Source organism: Octodon degus, unplaced genomic scaffold (genome assembly GCF_000260255.1).
Source record: "Octodon degus isolate 3935 unplaced genomic scaffold, OctDeg1.0 scaffold00008, whole genome shotgun sequence".
NCBI classification, from domain to species: Eukaryota; Metazoa; Chordata; class Mammalia; order Rodentia; family Octodontidae; genus Octodon; species Octodon degus.
In genome coordinates, this window is record NW_004524584.1 from 15,183,673 (window position 1) to 15,210,472 (window position 26,800).

Below are 26,800 nucleotides of genomic sequence, written 5' to 3' on the forward strand. Positions count from 1 at the left end.
ATGTGGTGCTGGGGGATTGAACCGCGGTCCCTGATGCTTTGCTAAGCTTGTTCTAAGTAGGTGCTTTAGATCACTGAGCCATCTCTCCAGCCCCAAAGCGGTTCCTTAATATGGTGAAAATTCATCTCTGCCAAGGCTAATAGCTTTGCTTTTTTTTTTTTTTTTTCCAGACTGGGAATCGAAATCACAACCTAAATAAAAATATGTAAGATTAAAAAAAAAAAAAATCACAACGTTATGCTTGCTAGGCAGGCGCTGAAGCCACTGAGCTACTATCTCCCCGGCCCGTAGGCTAATAGTTTTGAAGCCACAACCCTGCATGAGTGATCAAAGCAGCACCTACTCTCTTCATAAAAACAATCCCCCTCTCGCGCCCCCGTTGCCCCTTCATTCCTCCTGGCTGACTCAGCTATCACTCCCGCCTGACCCACTTAAATCCAGATGGGGAAGCTCCGGTGGGGCTCTGCCTAATGAGGGCCTCCTCACCTGTCTGGGCTACGAACTTAATGCCCCACCCCCCACCCCCCACCCCGAAGCAGTACCAAGGAAAAGGCCAGGCCCTTACGCCACAGTCACTCACCACTGCAGGTGGAAAGTGTGGCCACAGTGGATGGCGGCTATATCACGGGAGTGGTCAAATAAGTCGGAGCAGATAGTGCAGAGTGCACGGATAGGCATGACGGCAGGACACTAGCCGCCCAGGCAGCTACGAAAACTGCTACAGGTCTCGCCGCGCAGTTGTGTTCCCGCTTCCCCGCAGGCTTCAAATTTGGCTCCACTGCACGACTTCCGGGAGAGAACCGGAAATGACGACACCGAAGCGATGCTGCAACCTTTATTTCTGTGCCTGATTGGATAATCCCTCGGGGGGAGGAACCAGGGGCGGGCCTAGCGGCCCCAAAAACTGTGAGGAGTCGTGGGACAGATCTCTCTAGCTGGCGTCTCAGACTACCCTGTGTTGCTTGAGGCAGAAAGAATCCACGCTACTCGTTGGACCCTTTTCCCGAGCCAAGCCGGGCGTCGTGGTCCCAAGGCATAGCTGGCGCAAGGCGGGCCAGGCCTGGCCTCCTCACCTCGGTTCTTTCTGCACCTCGGGACAGTTAAGAAGACTGCAGCCGCAAGGGAAAGGGATGATTGTCCTGATGGGTTCCCAGGGCTCTAGGCAGAGCTGGACCGAGTGCTGGCATCTATCTCATAGTTCCCCAATAAAATAAAGCCTCACTCTCTAAGCTTTTCGTTGCAAGTAATCCTGGCAAGATGGACACGTGATGCTCTGTAACCATAGCATCTTGCCAGGCTGTATCCCAGGTTACCTTAGTTTTACTCGAGACCTAATAATCCCCAGGTTTGGATACTAGTGCCAGTACCCTAATTTAGATTTTAACTCCCAGGATTCGTTAGGCTTGGGACTATCGTATGATTACAATTTTGGAGATATAGATACTTCAAAGACCAGGGACTAACCCTTTTTATTATTCCCACATCATAGAAGTTATCTTTGCGGTCCTCCCTGAAAAAGCAGCAACCCTGGTGAGTTGAGGCCCATCTTAACTGAAACAAGACTCCACAGGGCTTTTCATGATTTTTTTTTTTCAATATTATTCCCTCTCCCCAGAAATCTTATGCAGAACCCCATAGCATAAAGCTGACCTGCTCCAGCTGAAGAAGACAGAGCAAAATCTTTTGGGCCTATGTAGAAAGCACAGGTGTTCATAAAAATCAGTACACAGCACAGAACCTTTGTGTAATGGCCACTCTACACCCCTTACCCAGCCCTATTTTGGACATGAGCAAGCTCTCTCCCTGTGGTGGTTGGCCCTGCGAGAGTACCAGGTCTATTCTCAAATTAAGACAAAGGTTTCTTGGTTAATAGAGTTGGAACAGCAAACCCTACTTGAGCTTTCAGCCCAGGGAACACTCCTTGGCCCAAACCTAGCACAGGACTCACCGCCCACATGAACTGCAGAGTCCAGAGGATCCCCATCACTACATTCAAAGGATGCACTGGTGAGTGACTTTTACTCTGAGCCCAAGCAATTCACTGAGCATCAGTCACTACCTGGACTGTGAGGATGGAACCTTCTCTGACTCCTCCCTCCCCATTGCCTTCTAGGGACTCCTCCTTGAAATGACAAGAGGAAGCAAAGGCAAGAGGGTGGCCAGAGGCTTTGCAGGGTGACATTTATTTGCCAGATTCAGCAGGCACACAGTCAGCCCACAAACCTTCACATACCAGAGCAGACCTATAGGCATGCATGGAGAAGGGCAGGACCACCAGAGTGCCGAGCAAGGGCGTGAACCAGTGTGGCTGCCTGTCCAGGTTGTGGTATGATCTGACAAAGGGCACCTCTCAGGAGCCTCCTCAGAGAACTGGAGTCTTATTCCTCATCTTAGGAAAAGCAACTTAACATGGCTGAGACACCCAGACCTCTGATCAAAGTAAGCAGTAAAAACAGAGGAGGGTCATCCTCTCCATGTTGGTAAACTGAGGGTAGACAATCTGCCCCAGTGAAGGGCAAACCCACATGCAGCAGGCCCCCTAGAATGGAGAGGACTTATGGATCAATCCTCTGCAGGATAAGCATCTAGGAAGAGCATGGGGGTATCAGCCAGCCTTCTCTGTCCCAGGATAAGGACTCAGCTAGGCTGGACAAGAAGGTACTGGGGTTGTACTCTGCTATCCCGGGTCTCATTGCCACATCTTAATTGCTAGTTCTTTCCATTAAAAGCTCATCAGGTTCAAGATACAGGGCAATTCACTGCAGGGCTCAGGAGGGCAAGAAATAATACACGAGTCTTAGGAGTGGCTTCCCAGAGACAAATGTGGAAGCTTCTACCCTGCTACTCATTCTCTCCTACTTCTGAGGACCCCCACAGCTAGCATGCAGTGCCCCCAGCCATGTGACCAGTCTTGATTTAAAGCACAATGCCCTAGATTTCTGCATCCTCTATACTGGCCGGTGTCTACTCCAGGAGCAGCCCACACATCACAGGTACACACCTGCATGTTCAGGAGCCTATAACCACTGACAGGGCCTCGCTGGAAGACCAGCTCTCAGGGCAAGGCCACCCAATATAGGGCCTAGGAAAATATGGGGCCTGCAGGGTCTGCCTGGGGGAATGAGGCAGGGAGGGGAGGAGGAGAGCAGGGACCCCCTGAGTATCCCTAGAGCAGCATCTCACAAGGAACAGAAACTGGAGAAGCTAGCAAAAGACAGAAAAGCCACAAGGAATCCATGCAGGGGCTGGGGCTGGCCCTGCCTCTGGCCTACCCACCACTCATACACATACACACAGGAGACAAGACTGCTCTCCTGTGACCCCCAGGCATGCCCCACTGGGATGGGGGACTTGGGGGAGCAAGGACATCATGCTAGCGACTCTATGTACAGTGAGAAGACCCTTATCCACTCTCCCACCCTCCTGTCAGCCCCCGATACCCCCAACAGGCTACCCATTCAGCTGGTCTCCTCCTTCCGAGACTCCTGGAAATAGCCAGTAGCCTCTTCCCCTTTACTAGAGGGTGGAACCGGGCCTGTGATGCCCCCTAGGGCTGTGCTGTCCGGCTGAGCCATAGCCGGTTCAGGGGTAGCAGCTGCCTTGGCAACTGGTATGGCACTGCTTTGAATGGTGGGCACCGTGCTCTCTTCTGTGGCTGGTGTGGCTCTCCCATCAGTGGCTGGAGTAGCACTCCTGTCAGTGGCCGGGGTGACGCTGCCATCAGTGGCCGGGGTGACGCTGCCATCAGTGGCCGGGGTGACACTGCCATCAGTGGCTGGAGTGGTGCTGCCATCTGTGGCCGGAGTGGAACTACGGTCTGCAGAAGCCATATTATCACTCTTGGCAGCACACACAGCATCTCCCCCTGTGGCTCCAGCAGCACTGCTCCCTGAGGCAAGGACAGCTCCACTAGCAGCTGTGGCCCCACCTGCAGCCCCGGGGGTGGCAGTGTCTGTTGCTGAGGCCGACTGGGAGGCAGCTGTGCCAGACTGCTCTGGTGCCCGGAGCCGTTTCATGAGGGTGGTCACTCGGACGGCTTTCTGAAAGGATAACAGTAAAGAAAGGCTTGGGGTGAGAATTGCTGGACCTGTTTCTTGGCAATCACCTAATCTAGCCTGTTCCATGGTACTGCAGCTGCCTCTGACCACTGATCAATTGTACTTCTGCTAAGGGTAATGACAGTGACTATAGCCACATCTGGTAACCTATGAAAAGCTTGTGTATGGCTGCAGAGGTGTGGTACCAGTTGTGAAGGAGAAGCTCTAGGGAAAACTTACCTTCCACTTGGCCCTGGCAAAGTTCTTTTCAATCTGGGCACAGACACCATCCTTGATGTTCTTATCAGAAGCAGCATTGCCAGAAATCCTGGAAAAGGTACAATACATGTGAATCTGAGGGATTATGGATCTTTGTGGAGACTCTGTCCTGCCTACCCCTATCCGCTCCAGGACTGTACCAGGCAAAGCCTCTGGGTTGGCCTGAGGTTTAAGTGCCCCTACTCACTTGAGGCCTCAAGGATGGGGGCTTCTAGTATAAATGGTATAGAGGTCCTTTCATTCTCTCCTGTGCCTTGCTCACCATTCATGGGAGATGGCCTCTTCTGCAGTGATCCGCTGGTCTTGTTCCACCTCCATCAACCTTGTGACCAGGTCTTTGGCTGGAGATAAAGCCAGGGAGACACTAGGCATGGCATCCACCTCATTGTCTAGAGGTCATTAAATGGGCTGGGGGGCAGGAGCAGAATCTGGCAGAGAACGCTGAGAGCAGCATCTCCCTCCCTACCAGCCTACATTCTACCCACACGCTGGGCACCTGCTCACCTGCCTGAGAAATATCATCCCAGTATGGAGAGTCAAACTCATAGTCGCCAGCCAGGATCTTGCGGAAGAGATTCTTATCATGGTTTTCATAGTCATCTTCTTCTACCTCCTCATAGAAGGGTGGGTTTCCTGAAAGCCTGCATGGGGGCAGGGTCACCCAGGATGGCCACAGGCACAGACCTCCCACCCCAGCCTGCTGCAAGTCTATTTTTCTACCCATCTACTCACAGAATGTACATGATGACACCAATAGCCCAGCAGTCCACAGGCCGTCCATACCGTTGCCGTCCTACCACCTCTGGGGCTACAAACACAGTGTCCACCTGCAGGTCAGTATCAGGCCTGGCCAGGTCCAGTACCATCCACACCCTCTTCCTAGAAAAGGAACTTCCACCTACCCAAAGAGGCTCCCTGATGTCTACCCCCCACTCCCTTGCCCCAGCCCTGCTTGCCCAGATACTCAGGGGTCCCACAGGGCTCCTTGATGAGGCCATTTTCTAGCTTAGCCAAATGGAAGTCGCTGATGACAATCTTTGAGTTCTTCAGCCTGTTGTAGTAAACCAGGTTCTCTAACTGCTCCAGTCAGGAATGCATGTAAGAGAGCAGAAGAAGACACCATGAGGACCTCAGAGGTTAGACCAAGGCCCCAAGGTTCTGCCCACTCCCACCCCAGCCAGTTGCTTATTGAAAAATGCCCCCAGCCCTGGTCTCACCTTCAGATTCCTGTGCACAATCTTGAGTGAGTGCAAGTAGGCCACAGCCTCCAGGACCTGCCGCACCACGTTGCTTGTGTCTCGCTCCGAGTAGTAGCCCTGGTCCAGGATCCAGTCAAACACCTCCCTCCCCGTGGCCCTGAGGGACACCAGCCCCTGAGCCCGGTGTGGGAAGGATCAAGTCAGGCAGGAATATTTGGGAGGGCTTCCTGCACCAGGCAGCTGGCTGGGCAAGGTATAGGGACTGGGGACCCCTAGGGTCCAGAAAGGGGACTTTCTTCAAGTGCAGAGGACAGGATGGGTAAAAGCCCAGGGATTGGGAATCCTGGGACCCCAAACCCTCACTCACAGCTCCAGGAAGATGAAGTACTCCTTGCGAGTTACAAACACATCCACCAGTTGTAAAATATTGGGGTGCTTTACCCTGGGGACAATGAGAGGAGTCAGCTGAGTGAGCCCGTTGGAATGACAAGTGAATGGCTGTTGGCAGTTTCAGCACAGCTCTGGTCACCATAAGCTGCTGCTGCCTGAGACTACCTGCCCTCCAAGGCTCCCACAGCCCATCCTCGCATCCCCTGGGCCTTCCACTTACATCTTGAGGATGCCAATCTCATTCTTGGCCGCCTTCCGCACCTTGCGGCCATCCCGCTTCTGGAACTTCTTGCAGGTGTGCAACTTGCCTGTGGTCTTGTCCTTGGCACGGAAGATTTCACAGAACTCCTCACTGCAGCCACAAGTACTCTGGTCAGCCTTGGCTTTGGCCTAAGGCACAATCCATTCCCCCTTTCCCAGACAGCCCTTGCCCATCACCCATCTTTGCCCAACAGGCCTGGCACTTACGTCTTAATGACCTGCCCCAAGTCATATCTGTCAGTCACCTCCGATGGTTGGTTATAGTTCTTCTTGTCACCCAGAGTCACACACCCAAACGGCATTGCCAGGCTCTAAGCTGTAGGCAAGATGCAGTCTGACTCAGCACACTTCATGTCTCTCCACAGCATCATATTTACTTCAGGCCATGTCAGAGCATGGCCAGCACCAGCCCCAGGGTAGAAAGGCTGCATGACCTTCCCCTGCTTTTCTGGTCCTGCCTCTAGCCACGCAGTGTGGCTCCCTAAATGATGGTACTTTCTCATGAAAAGTATAGTAAGCTGACATATCAGCAAATATGCTTTCTCTATACTTAAAAAGACTTATCAAACAATTTCTTTAAATTTCAGCTATTTCATAAGTGAAGGGGCTATAACAATCTATCCATGAGATACTCTTTTCTGAAGATGTGGACAGGGGCCAGCAAGATAGCTCAGCAGTCTAAAGCGCCTGCTTAGGCAAGCTTAGGCAAGTGCAGGGACTGTGGTTCGATCCCTGGCACCACATGCCACACCTGCCACACCCCCATGGCAGGCTGACCTAGCCACACACACACAAAATGATGTGGACAATAAAAGCACCTCTGGAAGATAGCCACTCTCTCCTTCGACAAATAGTTTGGTCAAACAAACTATATATACACTTTAGGATAATTATACAAGAGTGCTCATGATGGTCATACTCATAATTGCTAAAAACTGCAAATAGCTCAAATATCCACCATCAGCAGGATGTATATTGTGCTGTAATCACACATGGACTATTATACTGCAAGAAAACTAAGGAGCTGTAGTTATTCCTAAATGCATGATAAATCTTGTGAACAGAGTTAAGAGAGACCTCAAATCAACTCAAACCACAAAAGAATATGTATAGTATAATTCTATTGGAATAGAGCTCAAAATCAAGTAGAATTCATACCTTTTAGAGATATAAACACAGAAGTAGCACTCTAAAGAAAAGCTGGGTGGGGGGAGCAGAGAGATGGCTCAGTGGAATAAGAGCTTCCCTGGTAAGCCCAAGGGTCTCAGTTCAATCTCTGGTTCCGGGAAAAAAAAATAAATAAATAAAAATAAAAGAAAAGCTAGGGGCCAGGGATATAGCTCCACAAGGACCTGCCTGGAAAGTGAAAGGTCCTGAGTTCAATTTCCAGTACCAAAAATAAAAATAAAGAAGATCTAGGGAGCCAGGTGTGTTGGCACATGCCTGTAACCACAGAGCTAGGGAAGCTGAGGCAGAAGAATTGCCACAAGTTCGATGCCAGCCTGGCCTACATAATAAGATAAAGGCTACCCTGAACTACATAGGGAAACCCTATCTCAAAAAAAAATATTTTTTTAACATTTATTTGTGTGTGTGTGTGTGTGTGTGTGTGTGGCCAGTTCAGCCCACCAGGGGGCGGGGCTGGCTGGCATGTGGTGCTGGGGGATCGAACCGTGGTCCCTCTGCTTTGCCAAGCTTGTTCCAAGTAGGTGCTTTAGACCACTGAGCCATCTCACCAGCCCCTCAAAAAATTTTTAAAAACTAAAGAATAAGGGCTGGCCAAATAGCTCAGCAGATTAAAGTGCCTGCAAGCAGGCGCAAGGGCTGGGGATTCAATCTCAGGGCCTGTGGTGCCGGCCCCACCCCTGGGGTACAATGAGATTGCAATTGAGACTGGGCATGGTGGCTTGCACCTTTAATCCCAGCACATGGGAGGCTGTAAACAGGAGAATCACTAAGAGTCTGATCTAGTAGTGAGACCCTGAACACCCTGTAGACCCTTCCCTAAAAATACAAAAACAAAACTAAGGAATAGGGGCCAGGGAGACAGCTCAGTAGAATAAGCGCTTCTCAGGCAAGAGCAAGGGCCTGAGTTCAATCCCCAGTTCCGCTAAAAAAAAATAAAAAATAAAAAAAACAACAACAACAACAACTAAGGAATAAGCACCAGCAGTCAGGTAACAAATGACTGCTTCTAAGAGAAAGGAGGGGTGGTGACTGAGTTAAGACATGGAAGTCTTCTAGAGGGTTTATTTTTTCTCTTTTTCTTTTCTCTTTCTTTCTTTTTTATTTTATTTTATTTTATTTTATTTGAGACCAGGTCTTGCTATGTAAACAAGGAATGAACTCACAGTGATTCTCCTGCCTCAGCCTCCCAAGTACTGGGATTACAGGTGTGCACTACCATCCCTGACTTGGAGGGTCTGCTTCTGATCCCAGTGATACAAAGGTTTGTGCTTTTTAACAATCTATAAAAATGTACATATAAATTTTGGGGACATTCCTAGATTTTTTTAGTGTACTTAATAAAAAAGTCACTAAACAGTAGGGCCACTCACACTAAAGAATGCTTGTGGGGGCCCGCCCATTAGCTCAGTTGTTTAAGTGCCTGCTTAAAGGAGGCAGTTAGTTTCTTTGAGCCGTGGTTCCATTCCCACATACTCAAGGCAACCCAGACCAGCTCTGCTGCAGGTCAATGGGGAGCTACAAAAAAAAAAAAGAATGCTTGTAGCTGTTACGAAAAATAAAGTGTGTTACTGTAGGAGAGATGTTCAGTGAAAAAGCAAGGGACAGAATGGCAGGTAAAGGGGCCAGGGATAGGGCTCAGTGGAATAAGTGCTTGCCTGGCAAACACAAGAACCTGAGTTCAATCCCCGGTTCTGCAAAGAAAAAGAAAAGAAAGAAAGAATGGCAGGTAAAGAATGCTGCTCTTTGGGTAAATTTTTTAAAGTTCAAATATTGGTGTATGCTCAACAACTTTTTTTTTTCTTCTTTTGGTGGTACTAGGAATTGAACCCAGGGTTTTCACACTAAACTATTCTCCCAGCCCTTTAAATGATTTTTTTTTAACATTTTGAGACAGGGTCTCACTAAGTTGCTAAGTTACCCAGGCTGGGCTAGAACTTGTGATCCTCCTGCCTCAGCTTCCCACAGTGGTGGGATTACAAATGTGAATGTCACATCTACCTGACCTCACAAACTCTTTTTTGGAAGGACATCAAAGAAATGAGTTCTCTTTGAGACAAAGAATTGAATGTGGAGGGGGCAGATTCAGACCTTTTACAGTATTGATTAATTTTCCATTAGAATTTTTCATATGATGTCATTGGTTAATTTAGTAAATATTTTGCTTAGGCACCGTGCTAGGGAAGGGAAGGGGGTTCCTTTAAGGGAGAAGCACCATGTGGGTGGAAAGGCAGCATTTGGACTGGGTCTTGAGGGGAAGGATTTGCCAGGAGGCATAGAGGGGTGACAGTCAACAAGAGCAAGACAAGCCTGCCTCACAAACACCTCAGTGGAGGAATCCCCAGAGGACCTAGCTGTCAGATCCAGGTGTAAGGACCTAACCAGACACAGCTGACTCAGTAGACTCTGGGCACTTTGCACCTGGGGTGTGGTGCTTCCCAGGTCCACAACCCTGTGAGTTATAGCTCAATTCTCATCTAGAATGCTGGGCAGCTGCTCTAGCACCCAGAAGAAAAGCCATTCTCAGCCCTTGTTCAGAGGTAGGGGAACTGTGACTATGTATAGATCTTTACAGACCTGAGCAATTCTGCCTCCATAATGCCTGGTCACTGGGAGTCCAGCATTGTCACGGCAATCTGCTCTATCTCTAGGGACTGTGTGTGTTTCACTCCATACCAACTAGTGCCTGCTCTGGGCTGGGTCTGGGCTGGGGCTTTGAGTACCTAGTTGTTCCCCTTCCTGAAGGCAGTCAGTCTCAGGGTTCTAGAGAAGAAGGCATCTTCAGAAAAGGCAGCTTGGACAGAAGGACTATTCTAGCAGGGGTCAAAGACTGGGACCCAGTCTTACATTATGGCCAGCCCTGGCTGTTTCTCACTTCCTCCCAGACACAGGTTAGACACCCAGTTCCCAGGGATCACAGCTCTGTTGGTCCTCTCTCAATATGCCCTCTACATTAGTAAACAAATTCCATCCCTCCTTCATCTGGGCTCAGGGAATGTAAATGCATTTCATTATCATGATTAAAGTTTGAGCTTAAGCCATCTAGTGAGGCACCTCAGAGGCAGTTGAAAGAGGCTTTGAAGATCATTACCAATTGCATGTCTTTGCCACGAGGGCCACAGCTCTGCTCCTATGTCTGTTGGGAAGGAGCATGTAGCTGGAATTCCATCCTCACAGCTAAGAGCAGAGGCACAGCCACCCACTATTGCTAGCCATCCATCTCCATGCCACAACATCTAGGGGAGGAGGGCTACCTCAGTCCCCATGTACTCTGATGGGCAACAGCTGCCCTCCCAGGCTGAATGTGGAGACCATGTGCTGGGCAAGAGTAGTGCCTTAGCCTGCAGGTCTCCCAGCTGGGGTGCTTTGCTAACACCACTCCCTTTGCAACAAATGCCCTTCCCCCAAAACTTCCCATCAGAATCCTATTTGTCACAGCAGTTATTTATAACATTAAAAAAAACCCAAAACTAGAAACTGCCTAGTCCAACAACAGGTGACTTTCCAGCTCTGTGTCCACTTAGTAACAGGAAGTGTGGGCCCTGGCAAAGATACTGCCCACTTTGGCTTCCTTTTGGAGCAGCCGCCACATGAGCTGAGGTGCTAAGACCTGGGGTGAATCTCTTTTCATTGTGATTTCTGACAAGATTGTCTGTGAAACAAATTGTCTAAAACAATCCTGATGCTCCAAGGCCAGATGCAAAACGGCCTTTCTCTGTGATACCTTCCCCACCCCCAACTCCATCCAACAGCTTCCAGCTCTGTGAGCATGATGTGGGTGGGAGGTTTTGTGTATGCCTGTCCCTGATCCTGGCCTCAGCTTTTGGCTCTGCATATGCATTCATGCTAATGGGGGGTCTAAGCCTGGTCCCGAGTCTGTCTTTACCATAGAAAGCCATGGTCTACCTGGAACCATGTCCTGCAGACCTCAATGCTGGAACAGGGACAGATCTGCATCTCCTACCTACTAGTATGGCTGCCCCGATCTCAGCCTGTCCTCACTTGTCCCCCTAGACTTACTCCAGAATGCAGAAAGGACAAAAGGGGGCCATGCTTCCAATTAGCACCTTTGATCCCTCCACCTCCATCCACACCATCACCTGCTATCCCTGGCAAGCTGTATGTTGTATAAACCAAGCTCCTAGCTTGATCTTGGACCCAAAACTGGAGAAGCAGCCAAGTGATAGCACTAAGATCAGTTTTGGCTGGGCAAAAAGGGTTTGCATTTCTTTACCCCCACACCCCAAAGCCAACATCAAACAATGGTGAGCTCCCTCCCAACTACAAGGGATTTGCATGCTACTACAAATGGGGTCCACACTGGCTCCTGGAGAGCACAGAAGCCTCAAAGCAAGCATTTCCCTGGAGACTTGATTCCCACCCTTCTATGCACAGGAAATAAACAGCATGCACCTGCGACCATCCAAGGACATGTTGGAAAAATTGCAGAGCCCACCCTGCCATTGCCCTCTAATCGGCTCTTAGGGAGCCAGAGGGCTCAGCATTCCCCAACTGCTGCCTGCTCTTGAGTCTTGACCACCAGGCTTGGGGATTGAAACCTCAGATCCTTTGTGCTCTAGTAATCAGAGGTCCTTTAGGGACTCCACTTCACCTTAGCCAAGTCTGACTCTGAGGAAGCCTAAGTGAAGCAGAGGCCAAGAGTCCTGACATTCAGAGTCCTCTCCTCTCCTCCACAGGGGTCAGCCTGGTTCAGGTCCCATCTTTCATAGTCATAAACAAGAGTATTTTGCTGCCCTGGTTCCCTGACATGTGGAGCAGTGCTAGAGCTTGCAGTAAATCTACAGAGGTTAGGAGGGCCCCAGGAGGCTTCCCAGCTGCCTTCCAACCACTGTTGGCAACACCTCCTGATTTAGTGGCAGCTGTGAACACCTGCCTTCGGGCAGCCCATCACCTCCCCTTCTCTCCTCTCTCTGGGACAAGGGCTGAGTCTCCTGCTGAAATGGACACACTGGGGGCCCAATCCCTGCCTAATTCATAGCTGAGGCTTCAGCCATAGCATCTAGGGAAGGAGATACCACAGAGTCTAGTATTCAGTTTCCTGTCCATCTGCACAGGGGACTACCCTGGCAGGCCACCACCTGAACCATGCATGGTCAATAGGTCCCACTGGGGAGATATCTCAGTGGCATAAATGCCTGCCTGGCAAGTACAAGGTCCCAAGTTTGATCCCTGTTACCAACAAAACAAAATAAAACAACAACAACAACAACAACAACAACAACAAAAAACCAGTTCCTAGGGTTCACTCCCTTCACCTTATGAGAAAGTATGAAGGAAGGGATCTTTTCCAGTCTTAGGGGTTGGCATGCAGTCCAGTGCTACTTCCAGAAAGTTCAGCCCTCAACATGCAGGCAGAGTCAAGAGCCGATGGCCCCCCATCACAGATGGGGTACTAATCTTTGAACCTCTAAAGAATTCACTGGAGGCCCTGCTTCTCTTTGGTTGGAGGAGGGGAACTGCAGAAGGCACTAGAGTAAAGGGTTGCTATGGTGATGGAAGTTTTAAAACAAGGGGAGGGGGAAGGGAGATGTGTTATCAAGGTCCCTTATTTAAGAATTCCATGACACTTTGGCCTGGCTCCTTCCCCATGGGTTCTCTGACCCTAGTCTCTATCAAAGAAGGGAAGTGGGGGCACAGAGAAACTCAAGGAAAGAGAGAGGGACAGAGACAAAGGCAGAGGCTGTGATAGAAGAGCAAGGAGGCGACAGAGTAAAAGGCACAAAGACACAGGGTGGGGCAAGGGAAGGGTAAGCAGAGGGTTCTGAAGGGGACTTGGGGTTCTCAGCAATACCCTCAGGCTACCATAGGCATACACTCTGAATCCCTGGGCCACAAGGTAACCTGGTATCTGGACTTTTGAGACGGAACCCTCCTGTATCCCCCATACAAGCCCTGAACTTGGCACTGAAAGCATAGCAAAAAGAGGCCACTTTCTTGTGGCCCCTTGATGGGGAAGAGGCCAGCTGTGGCAGTCCCCAGCCTCTCCCTGTCACTAGGGCAGCTTAGGTAAAGGAGGTTCAACATGTTGAAGGCAGAAGCAAGGAGGAGATGGAAATGAGTCTCAGAGGTCAGGCTGCTTCCCTTTCCACTCCCTCTCAGCTAGCCCAGCTGTACCTAGGCCCCCCAGACAAAGCCACCCTCCATCTGCTGCCTCCACAGCCTCTCTTGCAGCTTAGCTTCATCCTGTCACCAACCACCCGACAAGATCTTGCCAGGGGAGCGAGAAACAGGATCTGCATAACAACCTCCACTCCCATGCCTCAGTTTCCCTGAACAGAGACCACAGACTCTGTAGACCTCTCCCAGGGCAAGGAACTGCCTAACTGCCTGCATGCCTGCCTGCCTGCAAGAGGTGCCAGGGCATGGGGCTAGAGAGGAACAGAAAATATGAGCAAAGCCAGCCTGGGGCACCTAGGAGTCCACACCAAATGATGGAAAAGGGGAACCCCTGCCCTACCCTGGAGACCAACTTGGCTCTGAGGGGAGTGGAGACTAATTTGCCAGTTGAAGAAACAGGTCCAGGAATCACTGAGGGACAGGGGGAGAATAACTGATCTCTGAAGATGTACCTGGGGGGCTGAAATCCTGGGCCTGGGGAGAAGGATCCTGTGCTAGGCTGGTACAGACTCAGCTTCTGGCAAAGAGCAGAAGGCACCGCTTCTAGGAAGGAACTTAATGGAGCAGGCTTTGCCCACTGGGCGCATACAAAAGCAGTTGGTAGACTTGGGGGGGATGTGACTTAAGAGGCCAGGGTCTCTGCCAGACATTAACACTGGGGAAGCAGAAACTCATGCTCTAACTGTACCCTTCTAACTGCACCCCTAACCCCGGCCAGGGACCCTGGCCCCACTGTGGTGCCACCCTGACCCCCTTCCCTAGTGCTGCTGGCTCGCCCCCGCTGGCACAGCAATACACATGCGGGAGGCACACGTGTGAGCGCCAAGCCCCGCACCTCCCAGCAAGAATGGGAGCGCCCCGCACCCCCGCTGCGCACGTGGGTTCGCACCCAGGACCCCTAGCGGGCCCTCATAAGGCTCGGAAGCTGGCACCTGGCTGGGGGGGGAGATGCAGATCCTCAGGGGCTCTTGAGCCTCTTTCCCCCACCAACCCCGCAGCAGCCCCGCCCAGCCCCCCTTCGGGTTGTCGCCCATAAAGAACTCTTCGTTGTCATGGAAATTAGTGACTGCCAAGCTGGAGGGAGGGGGCCCGGGGGCAACGGGGAGGGGCTGGAGGCGGCTTTGGAAGCCGGGAGGGGACCGCTCAGCCCTCGGCCCCTACCCTCATGGGACACCTCCAATTTTCAAAGGTTAATGTTCCCACAATTCGGAGGCGCAGAAGCTTCCCCCACGACCCCGGAGCCATCCGAGCCAAGGGAACTTTAGCACGACCCCTCATGCCACCCCCGCTCTGCAGAGCCCGTGCATAATGACCCCACGGGGACCCGAGCCCTAGCTGTCCCCGTGCACTCTGCGCCCGGAACCTCAAGCCAGGGAGCCAAACCCCCAGGACCCCACATCCGGGTGGAAGGCGCCCCTCGCTGCCCCAGCCCACCCTGCTCCGCACCTGCAGCACCAGTCGGTCACTGAGAAGAGGCTGCCGCGGGCTCAGCAGGGCGCCGAGGGCTCCGGGGGCGGCGAGAGCAGAATCCGCTCCGGGCACGCGGGGCAGACGCGGCGCCAGCTGCAGCCGCTCGGGCTCGCGAACCCAGCATCGCCAGCCTCCTGCAGGCAGCGGATTCGCACCCTGGGCCGGGGGCGGGCTGGGGGCGGGGTCTCCTGGCCGGCCCGCCCCCACTCTGGCAGTTTCGGAGACTGGAATCCCATCCCAAGAAGAACGCTAGCAGGTTGGCTGTGCAGCCCGGGAGTCTTGGCCAGACTCCGCGGTTCCCTTGGACACTCGAACTCCCGACCCGGCGGCAGCGGCAGCAGGAGATCTAGGGGCCTCCTTCTACCCAGTGTCGGGGACAGGAGTGGAGCACTGGGGAGAAATCTGAATTCTAGAGCTGACTGGGACTCTGCCCAGCTCCCCAACGCAGACCCAAACGATGGGATTCACTTGGAGAAGTCACATGGGCAGCTGCTAGGCTTCTCTATATAGGCGCAGTAAACACACAGGAGTGTATGAAGCTCCAGACCATTCTGCCCCCAACACCTGCAAAACCAAAATCTTTCCCAGCTTTAAGTCCCAGCTAGATTGCCTGGCACAGTGTTCCCCCTCCCAATGACACTAAATTGCCCAAATTATAAAAGTCACCTGTTATTTAGGAGATCCAGGCAGGAGTCTCCCCCTAGGCAATTTAGACCCTGTCTCAAAATAAAATAAATGAGCTAGGGGTATTGCCCTGCATTCAATCTCCAGTACTCCCCCCACAAAAAAAGTCACCTGGGATGTAATGTGGAGTCTGCTTTCTTTTCAGTCTAATCATCCTCAAACACCTCTCAAGCAGCTTCCTGAGCTAGAATATGGTGACACCGGAGAACTGTGGCACCAAAGGCCTATGAGGCCTGGTGTGTGACAAGTGGGGGGAGTTCAGAACTGCTAGGAAGAAAGAAGATTTGAAGGAGGTCCTCTGCCATGACTCTGTTCTTTAGCAGGAAGGTATATGGGCTCAACACGGTCCCCACTCCCCTCACAAGCTCTGTGCACCATCCCTAATTTAGGCTTAGATCTTTCCATGTCAGAAGCTGGGCTTCATCCCATCCCACCCTTTCTGCTTAGCCTTCTGGCCCTGTCTTAGGTATGGGGGATGAGAGCATCCCCAAATCTTCAGCTGTGTCGTATGAGGTTCCTTGCATGGCTACCATGGCCGATGATATGGATTGTGCCAGTGAAGAAGCTGAAGCTGGGACTGAAGGCTGGCATTGGAAATGACTATCTCAAACAAGGCCCCTCAATACCTTCTTCCACAAAGCTAGGCACAGTGTGACACATGCCTGTAATCCCAGCACTTGGGAGGATGAAGCAGGAGGATTGCTACAGGTTTGAGGACAGCCTGGACTACAAAGCAAGACCCTGTCCTAAAACAAAACAAAACATTTCTCTAGAGAGGATATTGAGAAACCATTCACATTCTGCTGTGGCTTTGGGTTACCTCCTCTGGATCAAGATGGTGCCACTTTTGGGCTTACTGGCTTCTGAGTGTTTCTGAGTCATAATATCTACCTCATTGTTGAGCAGGAGTCTCCTGGAAAGCTGGTATGTGTAGGGCAGAGGCTGTTTCTCATCTCAATGTGCTCAGCTAATGTCTGCAAAATGAATAAATGGCTTGGCACTCAGACCTTCCAGTCATATGCCCACTGTCTTTAAAACAATGGGTCTCTGAATTTTACAGGGTAGCTAAGCAATGGGCTGCTGAGCCTACAAGTGTCATATACCTGTTTTCTTTCTTTTTTCAGGGTCATGGTTATCTAGGCAGGGATCCAAGGAGAAGCTGGAAAGGGGTGGTTCCTTAAGAGCCTTGCCTGCTGCTGGCAGTACTCCACCTCTTCTTGGTCCTGTGCACACTATGCGTGCATGTGGGTGAGAGCACGTGGCAGTGTGTGCACACACACGTGTATGTTCTCTTTTGCCAAGGGAAATGGCAACAGCACAGAGTATGCAGTGGTGCCCAGGGGCACGTGTGTCTGAATTCTGTGTGCACCCAGGCGTGCTTCTGGCACGTGTGTGTGGATGCTGTAGCCAGTCCTGAGAGCTGTGGATCCCCTTCCTGCCTCACACGAGTCTCTGGATTGTGGCTGAACCAGGCTGTGAGAGCAGAACATGAGAAAAGGCTGGACTAAACCCAGTGTAGACAGGGTATATAGTGACCACACATCATTAACTTTTACCAAGATTCCCATCTGGGTAGTTTCTTGCTCTTAGGTTGGTGTGAGGGTAGGTAGATCTTTGTCATTTGTAGAGGGCAACACAAAGGTATGGCGTGTCTCTAAGCCTCTGGCCAGGGAAGCACAGGCAGGTAAGGACTGACCTCAGTGTTTTGGTTTCAAACTCCAGCTGCCCTCTGGGCAAGGGATAGTAATACCAGCTGAATGCCATCCTCTCAGCTTTTCTAGACCATGGACTGGGCCAACTCTAAGCCTTGTTTCTACTGTTCCTATTTAGAGTCGTCCAGGGTCAGGGGACATGACTTCTAGCTTCCCCCCTTCGCCACAGAGATGACAGGAAGTCCTGAAGTGTGGGGCAGATTTTGAGTCAAGAACAGAGACAGTAGCATCAGCAATGTTCCATGGCTTCTTGGCAAACCCACTTCCTAAGAACTATAACCTGGCCACCTTGAAAGCAGGAGCTACTAGAGTTGGAAGACTAGGGAAGAGAAGAATATGTATATTCTGGCTCCCAAAGCTATAAAGTCAAGGGGTAAGATAAGTTGAGAGCTTCAGTGTACACAGGGCCCAGAAAACAAGCCAGAGCCTCACTCCCAATGCCCAGGTTGTGCTACCTCCCATTCAGGATTCAGGACTTACCTACTTTCTTCATTCCCTGTCCTAGGGGCCAATGACCAGTATTCCCATGCTGTCATGCTCTGGCTGGTGGACAGAGACCCTGATCCCCATTCCCATCCCAGCACAGAGCCCTAGCCAAGATTCAGATTGTTACCAGGCAATCTTCCCTGAGAAGCTCAGCTCTAAAGGAGATCTTCACTTGGGGTCAATGCCCCATACTCCCAGCTATCTTTGGAATTGCTTGGCTATTGTCCATGTTGCTGGCTTCAGTCCCCAGAAGAGGGCCAAGGATAAAGAAGGGTAAACAGTCTTTCCTTCTGGAGCTAGGGGAAGGGGCTCCCCCAACCCCCCACCTCATGACTCACTCCAGGCTGTGTGGGTTATTACATTATGTTTGAAACTGCCATGGCAACTAGCTGGCAATCAAGGGTAATTGTACTTTGTTGTCAGGGCAACGGGGCAAAACCCACAGCAGCCATTCTCCGTGGTTGCCCTTGGGGTGCAGTAAAGGTCAGACCAGACCAAAACCAATGCTATCCAGGAGTCTTGGGGCTCTCCAGAAAGGGCAGGTAGCCCAGGCCCATAGAGTTCCAGAGTGCAGAGGTAGAGTATGCCTTAGGAGAGCCAATGCCTCCATCCCTGCCCATATGCCTGGACTCCTGCTTTCCATGTACCACCCTCTGCCTGAAACATACACCAGTACTTAAAGTAGAAGCAGAACTTTATGTGCTCACAGCTGGTACTTGTAGATAGCCCATGGGCCCTCCTCCTCATACTCATGGCGGCTGAGCCATAGGCTCTTGAAGGAGTCCCTGCATGCCATGATGGAGCCCCCAAGCCAGGCAGCAACTGCACGGTGAGGAGAACCCAACACAGAGGCACCAGGGCCCAGCTCCTGTTTCAGGCGCTCAGGAAAGCCACTTAACAGGGTGCTGCCCCCGTCCAGTACTACATTGGCCAGCAGCTGCTCTTGTTGTTTGGTCTCCAGCCGACTGATGCTTAGCAGGGCTAGCTGTGGAAGGCCTGGCTGGTTGAGGCCTAGCAGATTGGGCTTGAAGAGAGCCTCTGGGCAACAGAAGCGCTCAGAGCCCAGTGTGATAACCTGCTTGTCCGGGAGCACAAAGTCCACTGGGGCCTGTGCCTGGATGTGGGCCAGCTCAGCTGCCATATCCATGGCCACATAACAGCAAGCTTCTTTAATCTGATGGACCAGCCCTGTCTTGGGTGGTGAGTGGCCCCCTGCCAGCAGCAGCTGAGCCAGATAGTCAGTGAGGTCAACACCAGCCACATCTAGCCGGTAGGTATCAGATGGGGCCAACTGCCCAGTGAGGATGGGTGCCACATAGGAGGTGCCATGGCCACTGCCTAGTACCAGCCCAGTGGTACGCCCATAAGCATAGAGTGCCAGTAGGGCCTGATGCACTGTCTGCATGGCTGGCACATGGAAATGCTCAAAGAGTATTTCAGCCACCTTTTCTCGGTTGGTACGCGGCGAGATGGGTGAATCAGCCACAAGCACAGCTAGCTCTTCGGGCTGTACCCCTAGTCTGCAGTAGAACAGGTGCTGCCACAGCACTTCTAATGCATCCCAGTCAGAGACCACCCCTCGGTTCAGCACCGGGTAGGAGCTGTCTTGGTTTTCAGAAACTGCATACCGGGGTTGGCCCTGGGCTGGGTGCTGAAGCAGCTGAACTTGTGAGGGTACCACAGTGAGGACATGGTCCTCTCCAGCCAGTCCACATTTGGTGAATCCCATTCCTGTATCGATCACTACTGCTGCCATGCCCTGGTAGGGGCCCAATGCGTGGTGGCAAAACACTGATGACGGCCTTGGCAGGGTATCCATGGTAGACACCAGTTCATAACATGCCCCACGGAGCGGCCCAAGATGTGCAATCACTGATGAATGTGTAACGTTCTCACCTGTCAGATTGAACTGGCTCCTACTCTGGTTCTCAGTGCCCACCATGGTAATAGGCAAGACTTTGCAACCAGTGCCAGGTGTGGTAAATGTGATCAGAGAAAGCTGTTCCTCCTGGACCTTTAAACAGCTGCCAGATTGCTGATGTATACTGGGGTTTTGAGTGCTACCGATGCCAACTTTGTCTCTGTTCATATGGCTAGAGGTTTCCTCAGGGGTCAGGGGAACTTGAAGTACCCCTACATGGGTAGCTGGGCCCAAGGGCTCACCATCCTGGATGGAGAGCTGGCCAGACTCCTCAGAGGTAAGGTGCCTTCTTGAGATGGTGGGATAGTTGATGATGAGGGGCTTCCTGGTGAAGAGTGTCTGCTCAGGGAAAGACAGCTGCCTGGCAAGAGGAGTCTGGCCCAAGGGAGGAGTCTGTGCAGTGAAATGGGACTGACTAGTAAGGGTGGTCTGCCTGGTAGAAGGGGTATGACCAGTGAGCAAGCCCTGTTCAGTTACAGGTAGCTGCCTAGCAAGGTTCCCATTGTGGAAGACCTGACCAGTGATAAGGGCCTGCACAACTTCTTCAGCCTGAGCGTTATTGGAGTGAGTGGTAATGTTGTCTTTCTGGTTGTTGCGACTTACATCCTGCTGGAACAGAGATGTGGGTACCACCTGGATATTGGCTGGTGAAGCAGAGTTCATACATGGCAGTTCCTTGGTCTGGACCTGGGAGGTATTTGGCATCTTAGAGGATTCCAACATCCAGATAGTCTGACTAAGTTCATTTTCTTTGGCATTAGGTTTGGGTAAGTCAGGATTAGGAATATGAGTAGGTATCGCCCCACCAAATTGGAAGGATCTTCCCAGTGAAACAGGTCCAGTGAGCATCCCAACCCTGGTGGGTGTCTCAGTATTAGGGGAGTTCTGTGAATTCAGATTGAGTCTGGCTTCCTTGGGAAGCAGGGCTATTTCTCGGTAGCTGCCAGATGAAAGGCTAGAAGGCACAGGGCTAGACAACATGGCTGTGGTGGACCACAAGCTGGAATTATTGCTGGTAGGGGAGAGAATGGGCCTGGCTGGTGGTGGTGTGGGCAGGATATTTTCAGTGGCACAGATAGATGGTTGGCTAGGCATGAGGCCCACCAGCACTGCCCGGGAGCCCATAGGGTCATGGCACAGCAGCCCCATCCTGGTGTTGCCTGTGGCCATATCAAACACCAGCACACAGTCTTCCACACCTTCCTGGAGCTGACAAGTAGGGGCACTGGAAGTGGGGATCTGCATGGCTTCCATGGGAGACTGAGGTGGTAACTGCTTTTGGCAGGTTACTTGGTAGGCAGACAGTGGCACTTTGGAGCCATTGCTGTTGCAGATACTCGAGAGTTGCTTGTCTAGCTGAGAGCTGCAAATCTTCTGGTTATTTCTTTGGGACTTGGGCGTACGTTGGGGCTCTGGTGAGCTAGGGGTATAGACCAAAGGCTTCTCTCCCAGATTTTCAGACTGCTCAGATAGCACTTGCCTTCCGGTAACCTTGTACTCCTGGGCAAGGTCTGAGAACATTTTTGGAGTAGGTACTGTGGTAGGAGGCTCTCCATTAGAGTAGACGTTCACTTTGTCCTGGCCAGATGCTGAGAGGATTGAATTTTCATTGCCATATCTCTTGAGTGATGTGTCTTGAGATAGGCCAGCAATGTGACTAGTCAGGTGGTCAAGGGTACTGTTGTAAGGTTCGACTGCAGGAGTTGAATGCAGAGCTGAATTAGCAGCCTGAGCTGGAGTTGGAGAAGCTGGCAACAGTGGAGAAGTTGTACCTAGGACAGGAGTCAGAGTTGGACATGGGCTCTTGCCCTGCTCCTGATCTTGGGCTGGAGACTGTGCTGAAGCCAGAAGACTTTGGTCTTTAGCTACACCATCCTTTCCTGAGGGGAAGTAGGGTAGCCGTCGACTCTTCCTGGTGCCCACAGGTGCCATATGATCAGTGTTGCAGGGGCCCTTACCCCAGCCTACCAGGACTTTAGCTGGAGCCTTGCCCTCCCGCCCAAGATGCACCTGAAGCCAGGAGCAGCAGGATCCATGCTGGGTCATGTCACTAGTGCTGTTTCTACGCATGCACACCGGTTGATTCAGAGTCCCATCATCCATCACCAGATGCTGTTGGGCTCCCATGGTGTGGCTTGAAAATACACTAGCTGAAGAGAGTCTTGGGGTATCCTGGGAGGCCTGCTCATAGCTGCCCGGGGAGCTAAGCTGAGCTGGGTCCTGGTGTACCTGGTGAATGGATTCAGGGATGTGGGCCTGGGAAGCTGGGCCACAGGCCTCATCAGTGGTGGCCTCGGCGAATGATGACAATCTCTGCTTGAAGTTTAGAGATCCTGAGCTTATACATGATCCATGGGATCCTTTGAGGCCACCCCCTGTTTGCTGGCTGCTGGAAGAGGGCTGGCCCTGGGGGCCTGATGAATCTTGGCCCCCTGCCTTCTTGGTGGTTTCCATAGTCCTGCTCCATGCCTTAGGGTGCCCTGCCCCTACTTCATTGCTATGGCAACACCACACATCATAGCCCCCAATGACCTGGGGGTGACAGTGTGACAAACTAGGGCCCCACCCCTAAGGAGTAGGGGCCTGCTCTTGGGCCCATACTTGTCAGGCATAGAAGCTCAGTGGTCCCTTGAAGTTGGCCAGCTATAAGCCAGGCTTTTCTCACCTTACCCAACCAGTGTCCACTGTGCTCAGGCCAACCTCAGCGTGAGGACAACACTTCAGAACAGGCTGGGGTAAGGTCAAGGGAGTGGGAAGGCAGGGGAGGTTCTGAGGAAGCCCCTAGATATAGGCCCTTTGGGGAGTGAGGGCCCTTCACCACTTAGTCCTAGGAGACAGAAGAGGATGAGGGGCCAAGCATGCCCAGGCTCTTCTCCACTGTTTTTCCCAGTTCCAGCTCTAGGGACAGAGGCTCCTTGGCAATCTCTGCTGCTCCAGATGGTTCTCCTCTGCCTGTGCCTCACAGAGCCCCCTCCCCAGAGCCACATGTCCCTAAAGCCGTGGACCAATATCCCGGAGGAGTGGGGATGGGGGCGGCAGGGGTGGGGGCGGAGCTTCTGCTCAGAATCTTCAAGTCAGAACGTTCTACCTCTTATCACATTGTGTCAGCTTAACCTCTGCCATAACAGGGGCAAAGCACTGGGCCCAAGTCTGGGACATAATGGCCAAGGGGCCAGCTAAATGGCAATTACAAAATAGGGCACAGAAGAAACATAGTGGGTATAGTGCAGGTGCAAGGCTGAATACACGGGCACAGAACTGGGTTTACAGTAAGGAAAACTGGACAAGGGCCAGACATGATTTGATGGGTAAGAATGTAAGCTATCAGACTAGGCGACAGTTTCTTCCTGTTTTTTAGATGGGGACAAAGAAGGGAAAGGAGGAGTTGGATCCTACCTGAAGTTCCCCCACAGCCCCAAGGCTGCCCCGCAGCCACAGAGGACAGGCCTAGACTGTAGAGAGATATCCCTGTCATGAGCTTGGGTTTTGAGGTTCTGACTTGGGGCAGAATCACCTCCTTGGGGCCAGGGAGATGGCTCAGTAGGATAAGTGCTTGACTGGCAAATGCAAGGATCTGAGTTCAATCCCCGGTTCCGCCAAAAAAAAAAAAGCCCCCAAAACCAGAATCACCTCCTTCTTTTTCCCCCTCCCCTTCAGGGCTGTGTCCCTTTAGGCCTCAATATTTCCACCCAGGAAACAGGTTTGTGGACAATGTAGCGATAGGCTTGCCTTCTGAAGCAATGTATTTTCACAAAGGTTAAAAATAGTGCTTGCAGTTAGCCATGGGGTACAAGGCAGTGTGATCAGGGACCAAGGCTAGCACCACGCTGTATCTGCACCTTTCTGACTTGGCGCTGGGCAAAGCCTGATTCAGCCACATCTCAGGCCTCCTGGGCCCTTTCCCCATCTTCAAATGCAGCCTTTAGTTAAGAACCAGGACAGACAGCTCAGACACCAAGGAGCCAGTTTTCTCTCATGCTATGACCCAGGAAATGTGGTAGAGCACAGGAGGCTGTGTGCTGTGTATGTGTATACATCCATGTGTGTACACACATATTTTCAGAACATGTATTACATTCTGGTGTGAGCAAGCTAGTTGTTTTTTCATGGCACTGATCTAGTAGCAACCTCTAGTGCCTCTGCAGCACTGCAGCTGGGCTGTCCCTGGCAAAAACACAGAAGGCTAGAGGGCTGCCTAGAGAATCCCCTTCCTATATGATAATGGACACATTCTGTAACTCCTGAAGAATTAGGCATAGTCCTCCTCTCCAGGGCTGGGGTCCTTTGTAAGCAACAGGCTTGGGATCTCCTGAGGAAAGAGAGAAGGGCCAGCTGAGTCTAGCCACAGGCTGGACGGTGGTGGCGTATGACTGTAATCCCAGCTCTTGGGAGACTGTAAACAGGAGAATCAATATGAGTCCTATCTAGTAGTGAGGCCGTGAACACCTTGTAGATCCTTCCCTAAATAAATAGTCTGGTCTGAGGAGGCAGCCAGGAGAGAGAAGGGCTTTTCCACCTGGGAAGCAAAAGAGCTGAGAGCAGTAATAACAATGATGTGTCCAGGTATGGTGGCAGACTCCTGTAATCCTCTCACTCAGGAGACTGATGCAGAAGGATCACTGTGAATTCAAGGCCAGACTGGGCTTCATAGTGGTTCAAGGCTAGCCTGAACTGCATAGAGTTCTGTCTCAAAAATTTTAAAACAAACAAACAAAACAACAACAACAACAAAAAAAAACCAGACTGATATTAATCAAGTCCTTCCTCTGTGCCAGGCAACCAAGCCCCACAGCAGTTCTATAAACTGGGTACTATTGTACCTTTATTACAGATTAGGAAAATCAAGGCTCAGAAAGGGAGGAGAGTCTTTTCTTAGCTAGTGTACAATAGAACCAATGTCCAAAGCTAAGCAAGCCCTCAGGGCCTAGACCTGTGGCAACCTCAGGAAGCTGTGGTGCCAGGACTGAATGCCATGCCAAAGCCATACACGGACAAAAAGGACCCAACATACCTCCCTTCTAGCGCTGCAGCCCTAAGCCCCACACTCATGGACCTGTTCTTCCTCTGGGTAGCTTAGCAGGTAGCTCAGTTGAGGAAGGGGTATTTTCCCTGCTGGCAACACTAATCCAGTGCCCTCCCAGGAACCTGGTGGTGTGGAGCATGGACCAGGTACACATGATGCCACGCCAGGCTGAGTCCTTGTGTTTTGAATTCTTGACTGGTCAAAGCTTATTCCCATTTTCATTCAGTTTAAGGGAAGGACAGCAGGGCAGGTACATCGGCTACCAATCTGGACCCCTCCTGCCCAGCCCTTAGGGATAGTGCCCCTGTGCCCTTCCCCCACTTGTTTTTAAATAGTCTCTCACCAGGAAGAAGGGTGTCCAATTCTATTTCTGATTCTGGGAAGTGAGGAGGGCCAACGTGTTGCCATGGCAACTTAGAGAGCCCCTCCCCCAGGCTGAGCCCATTCCCCAGGCTGAGGACTGTGGGGTGCAGGGAGGAGCTGGAAGGAACTCAGACAGATTCAACCCTGTAAAGACAAGTCCTGGAATTACTGTCTCCCTCACCTTCACCTCACCCCCCCAGACAGGCTTGGGAAAAGGTGCCAAGCTCTGGGGAGAGTCAAGTCACCCTGTGAACTCTTCTGCCCTGTGTATCAGGTGAAACTCATCACCTAGGAGGTCTTTAGGATGATACAGAGGTGGCAAGAAGGTAGGTCATCAAGGAGAGAGGCACAAAAGGTTACATTACTGGGAGCTCTATAGTGGACCAGGTCTACAGGCCTACTTCTCCAACACAGTCCTCAGGAGGTAGGCGGGTCTGTCAGTTCCCTGGGTTTGTGCTCTTCATGCTTTCTACCCTTGGTGCCCTAAGAAGGCTCTGGCTATCTCCAGAAACCTAGGGTCAGAAAGAGCCTTCAATGGCTCCCGGCGTAACCATCTACTTTATAAAAGATGTGGAAAATGAGGTTCATTTCCCCCAAAGATTCATCCCTGTCTACTGTCCAGGAGCATATACACCAACCTTTCTGCTCCTGAGGCTGCAGATGGGTAGCTTCTGAGTCTGGGGAGGGAGGACTTTCCAGCTAGCACAGTCCAGAAAAAGGTAGGCTTCTAAAAGGAGCCAAAGGATCTTGTGATCCAGCTCTTTCTCAGTGCTGATTGGAAACTGAGGCCAGAAGGAGGACAAGTTATATTCTCAGTCTCGAGTCTCACAGTTCCTCACTGGCACTGTGTGATCCTCTTTCTTAACCTCCATTTTTGGCACTCCCCAAGTGACCTGTGAGTCCTAGACCTCCTGCTTCCTGGAAGTTTCTCCCAGCCAGGACACTCCATTCCATGGAAGCAGAACCATGCTGACCTCAAAGGAAGACAGGCAGGGACAGAGCACTAAGGGAGCCTAGGGGTGGGTGAGGGGAGATAATCCATTCCTAATCTGGGATATGGAAGACAAAACCTACTAGTGCTGGGAGGATAGGGCTTCTGAGCTCTAAGACACAGGGAAATTTAAATAACAGATGTTTAAACAACCTTCTCTGCAAGCTGGCGGTGCAGTGACCCCTCTGCTGTGATGTGTTGCAGCTTAAAAATAGCCCACAATGAACTGCTCTGAGTCCCAATTGACTCAAGCTTACGTAACTCTGCGTGAAAGATGGCCAGCCACATCAGCCCAGAGGGAGGGCAAGGGCACAGCTCTAACTGCTGCCCACAGCTGGCTTAGGGGCTGAGTAAGTTCCTCATACCCTCTAGGGGGACCCCTCCATCAAAAGCCAGTGTAGATAATAGTGTGAGGGTGAAAAAATGCTGCCAGAAACACACATGACTTTATGATTCCCTGAAAGAGAACTCCAACCACGCTTCCAGAAGGGGGTATAAGAAGAGTCACTCTCTTTCAGGGATCCTACACAACCCAGGCCCCAGTGGAGAGCAGAAATGACTGCAAGAGGGGCTGGTGAGATGGCTCAGTGGTCTAAAGCACCTACTTAGAACAAACTAAGCTAAGCAAAGCACAGGGACCGCGGTTCAATCCCCCAGCACC

At 51.6% G+C, this 26,800-nt stretch overlaps 3 protein-coding genes across 7 annotated transcripts in view; all 3 read right to left on the bottom strand.

The window, feature by feature from the left end:
• Positions 1 to 761, bottom strand: part of Traip (TRAF interacting protein) — a 23,881-nt gene extending 23,120 nt beyond the window's left edge. The window contains exon 1 of the mRNA XM_004625110.2: positions 581 to 761. Within this exon, the coding sequence (XP_004625167.1) occupies positions 581 to 678 (98 nt within the window). The 5' untranslated portion in view covers positions 679 to 761. The remainder of the gene's footprint in view (positions 1 to 580) is intronic.
• A 1,395-nt stretch (positions 762 to 2,156) lies between these two features.
• On the bottom strand, positions 2,157 to 15,194 carry Camkv (CaM kinase like vesicle associated). Of its 5 annotated transcripts, none has more exons than XM_004625113.2 (12): positions 14,936 to 15,194; positions 6,374 to 6,482; positions 6,126 to 6,257; positions 5,883 to 5,957; positions 5,534 to 5,672; positions 5,273 to 5,393; positions 5,049 to 5,124; positions 4,821 to 4,957; positions 4,579 to 4,657; positions 4,278 to 4,365; positions 3,929 to 4,040; positions 2,157 to 3,817 (listed from the first exon to the last, which is right to left on the bottom strand). In XM_004625113.2, the coding sequence occupies exons 2-12, from the start codon at positions 6,466 to 6,468 to the stop codon at positions 3,459 to 3,461; spliced, it is 1,413 nt and encodes a 470-aa protein (XP_004625170.1). In that variant the 5' UTR covers positions 6,469 to 6,482; positions 14,936 to 15,194; the 3' UTR covers positions 2,157 to 3,458. The 5 variants fall into 5 exon arrangements, with proteins under 5 accessions (XP_004625170.1, XP_004625168.1, XP_004625169.1 ...); XM_004625114.1 differs by having other exon boundaries at positions 3,406 to 3,817; positions 6,167 to 6,257; positions 14,936 to 15,081; XM_004625116.1 differs by having other exon boundaries at positions 3,430 to 3,817; positions 5,534 to 5,543; positions 14,936 to 15,087.
• A 3,350-nt stretch (positions 15,195 to 18,544) lies between these two features.
• On the bottom strand, positions 18,545 to 22,232 carry LOC101582239. The gene has a single exon (XM_004625244.2). The coding sequence runs from the start codon at positions 22,214 to 22,216 to the stop codon at positions 18,545 to 18,547; it is 3,672 nt and encodes a 1,223-aa protein (XP_004625301.1). The 5' UTR covers positions 22,217 to 22,232.
• Between the last annotated feature and the right edge of the window lie 4,568 nt (positions 22,233 to 26,800).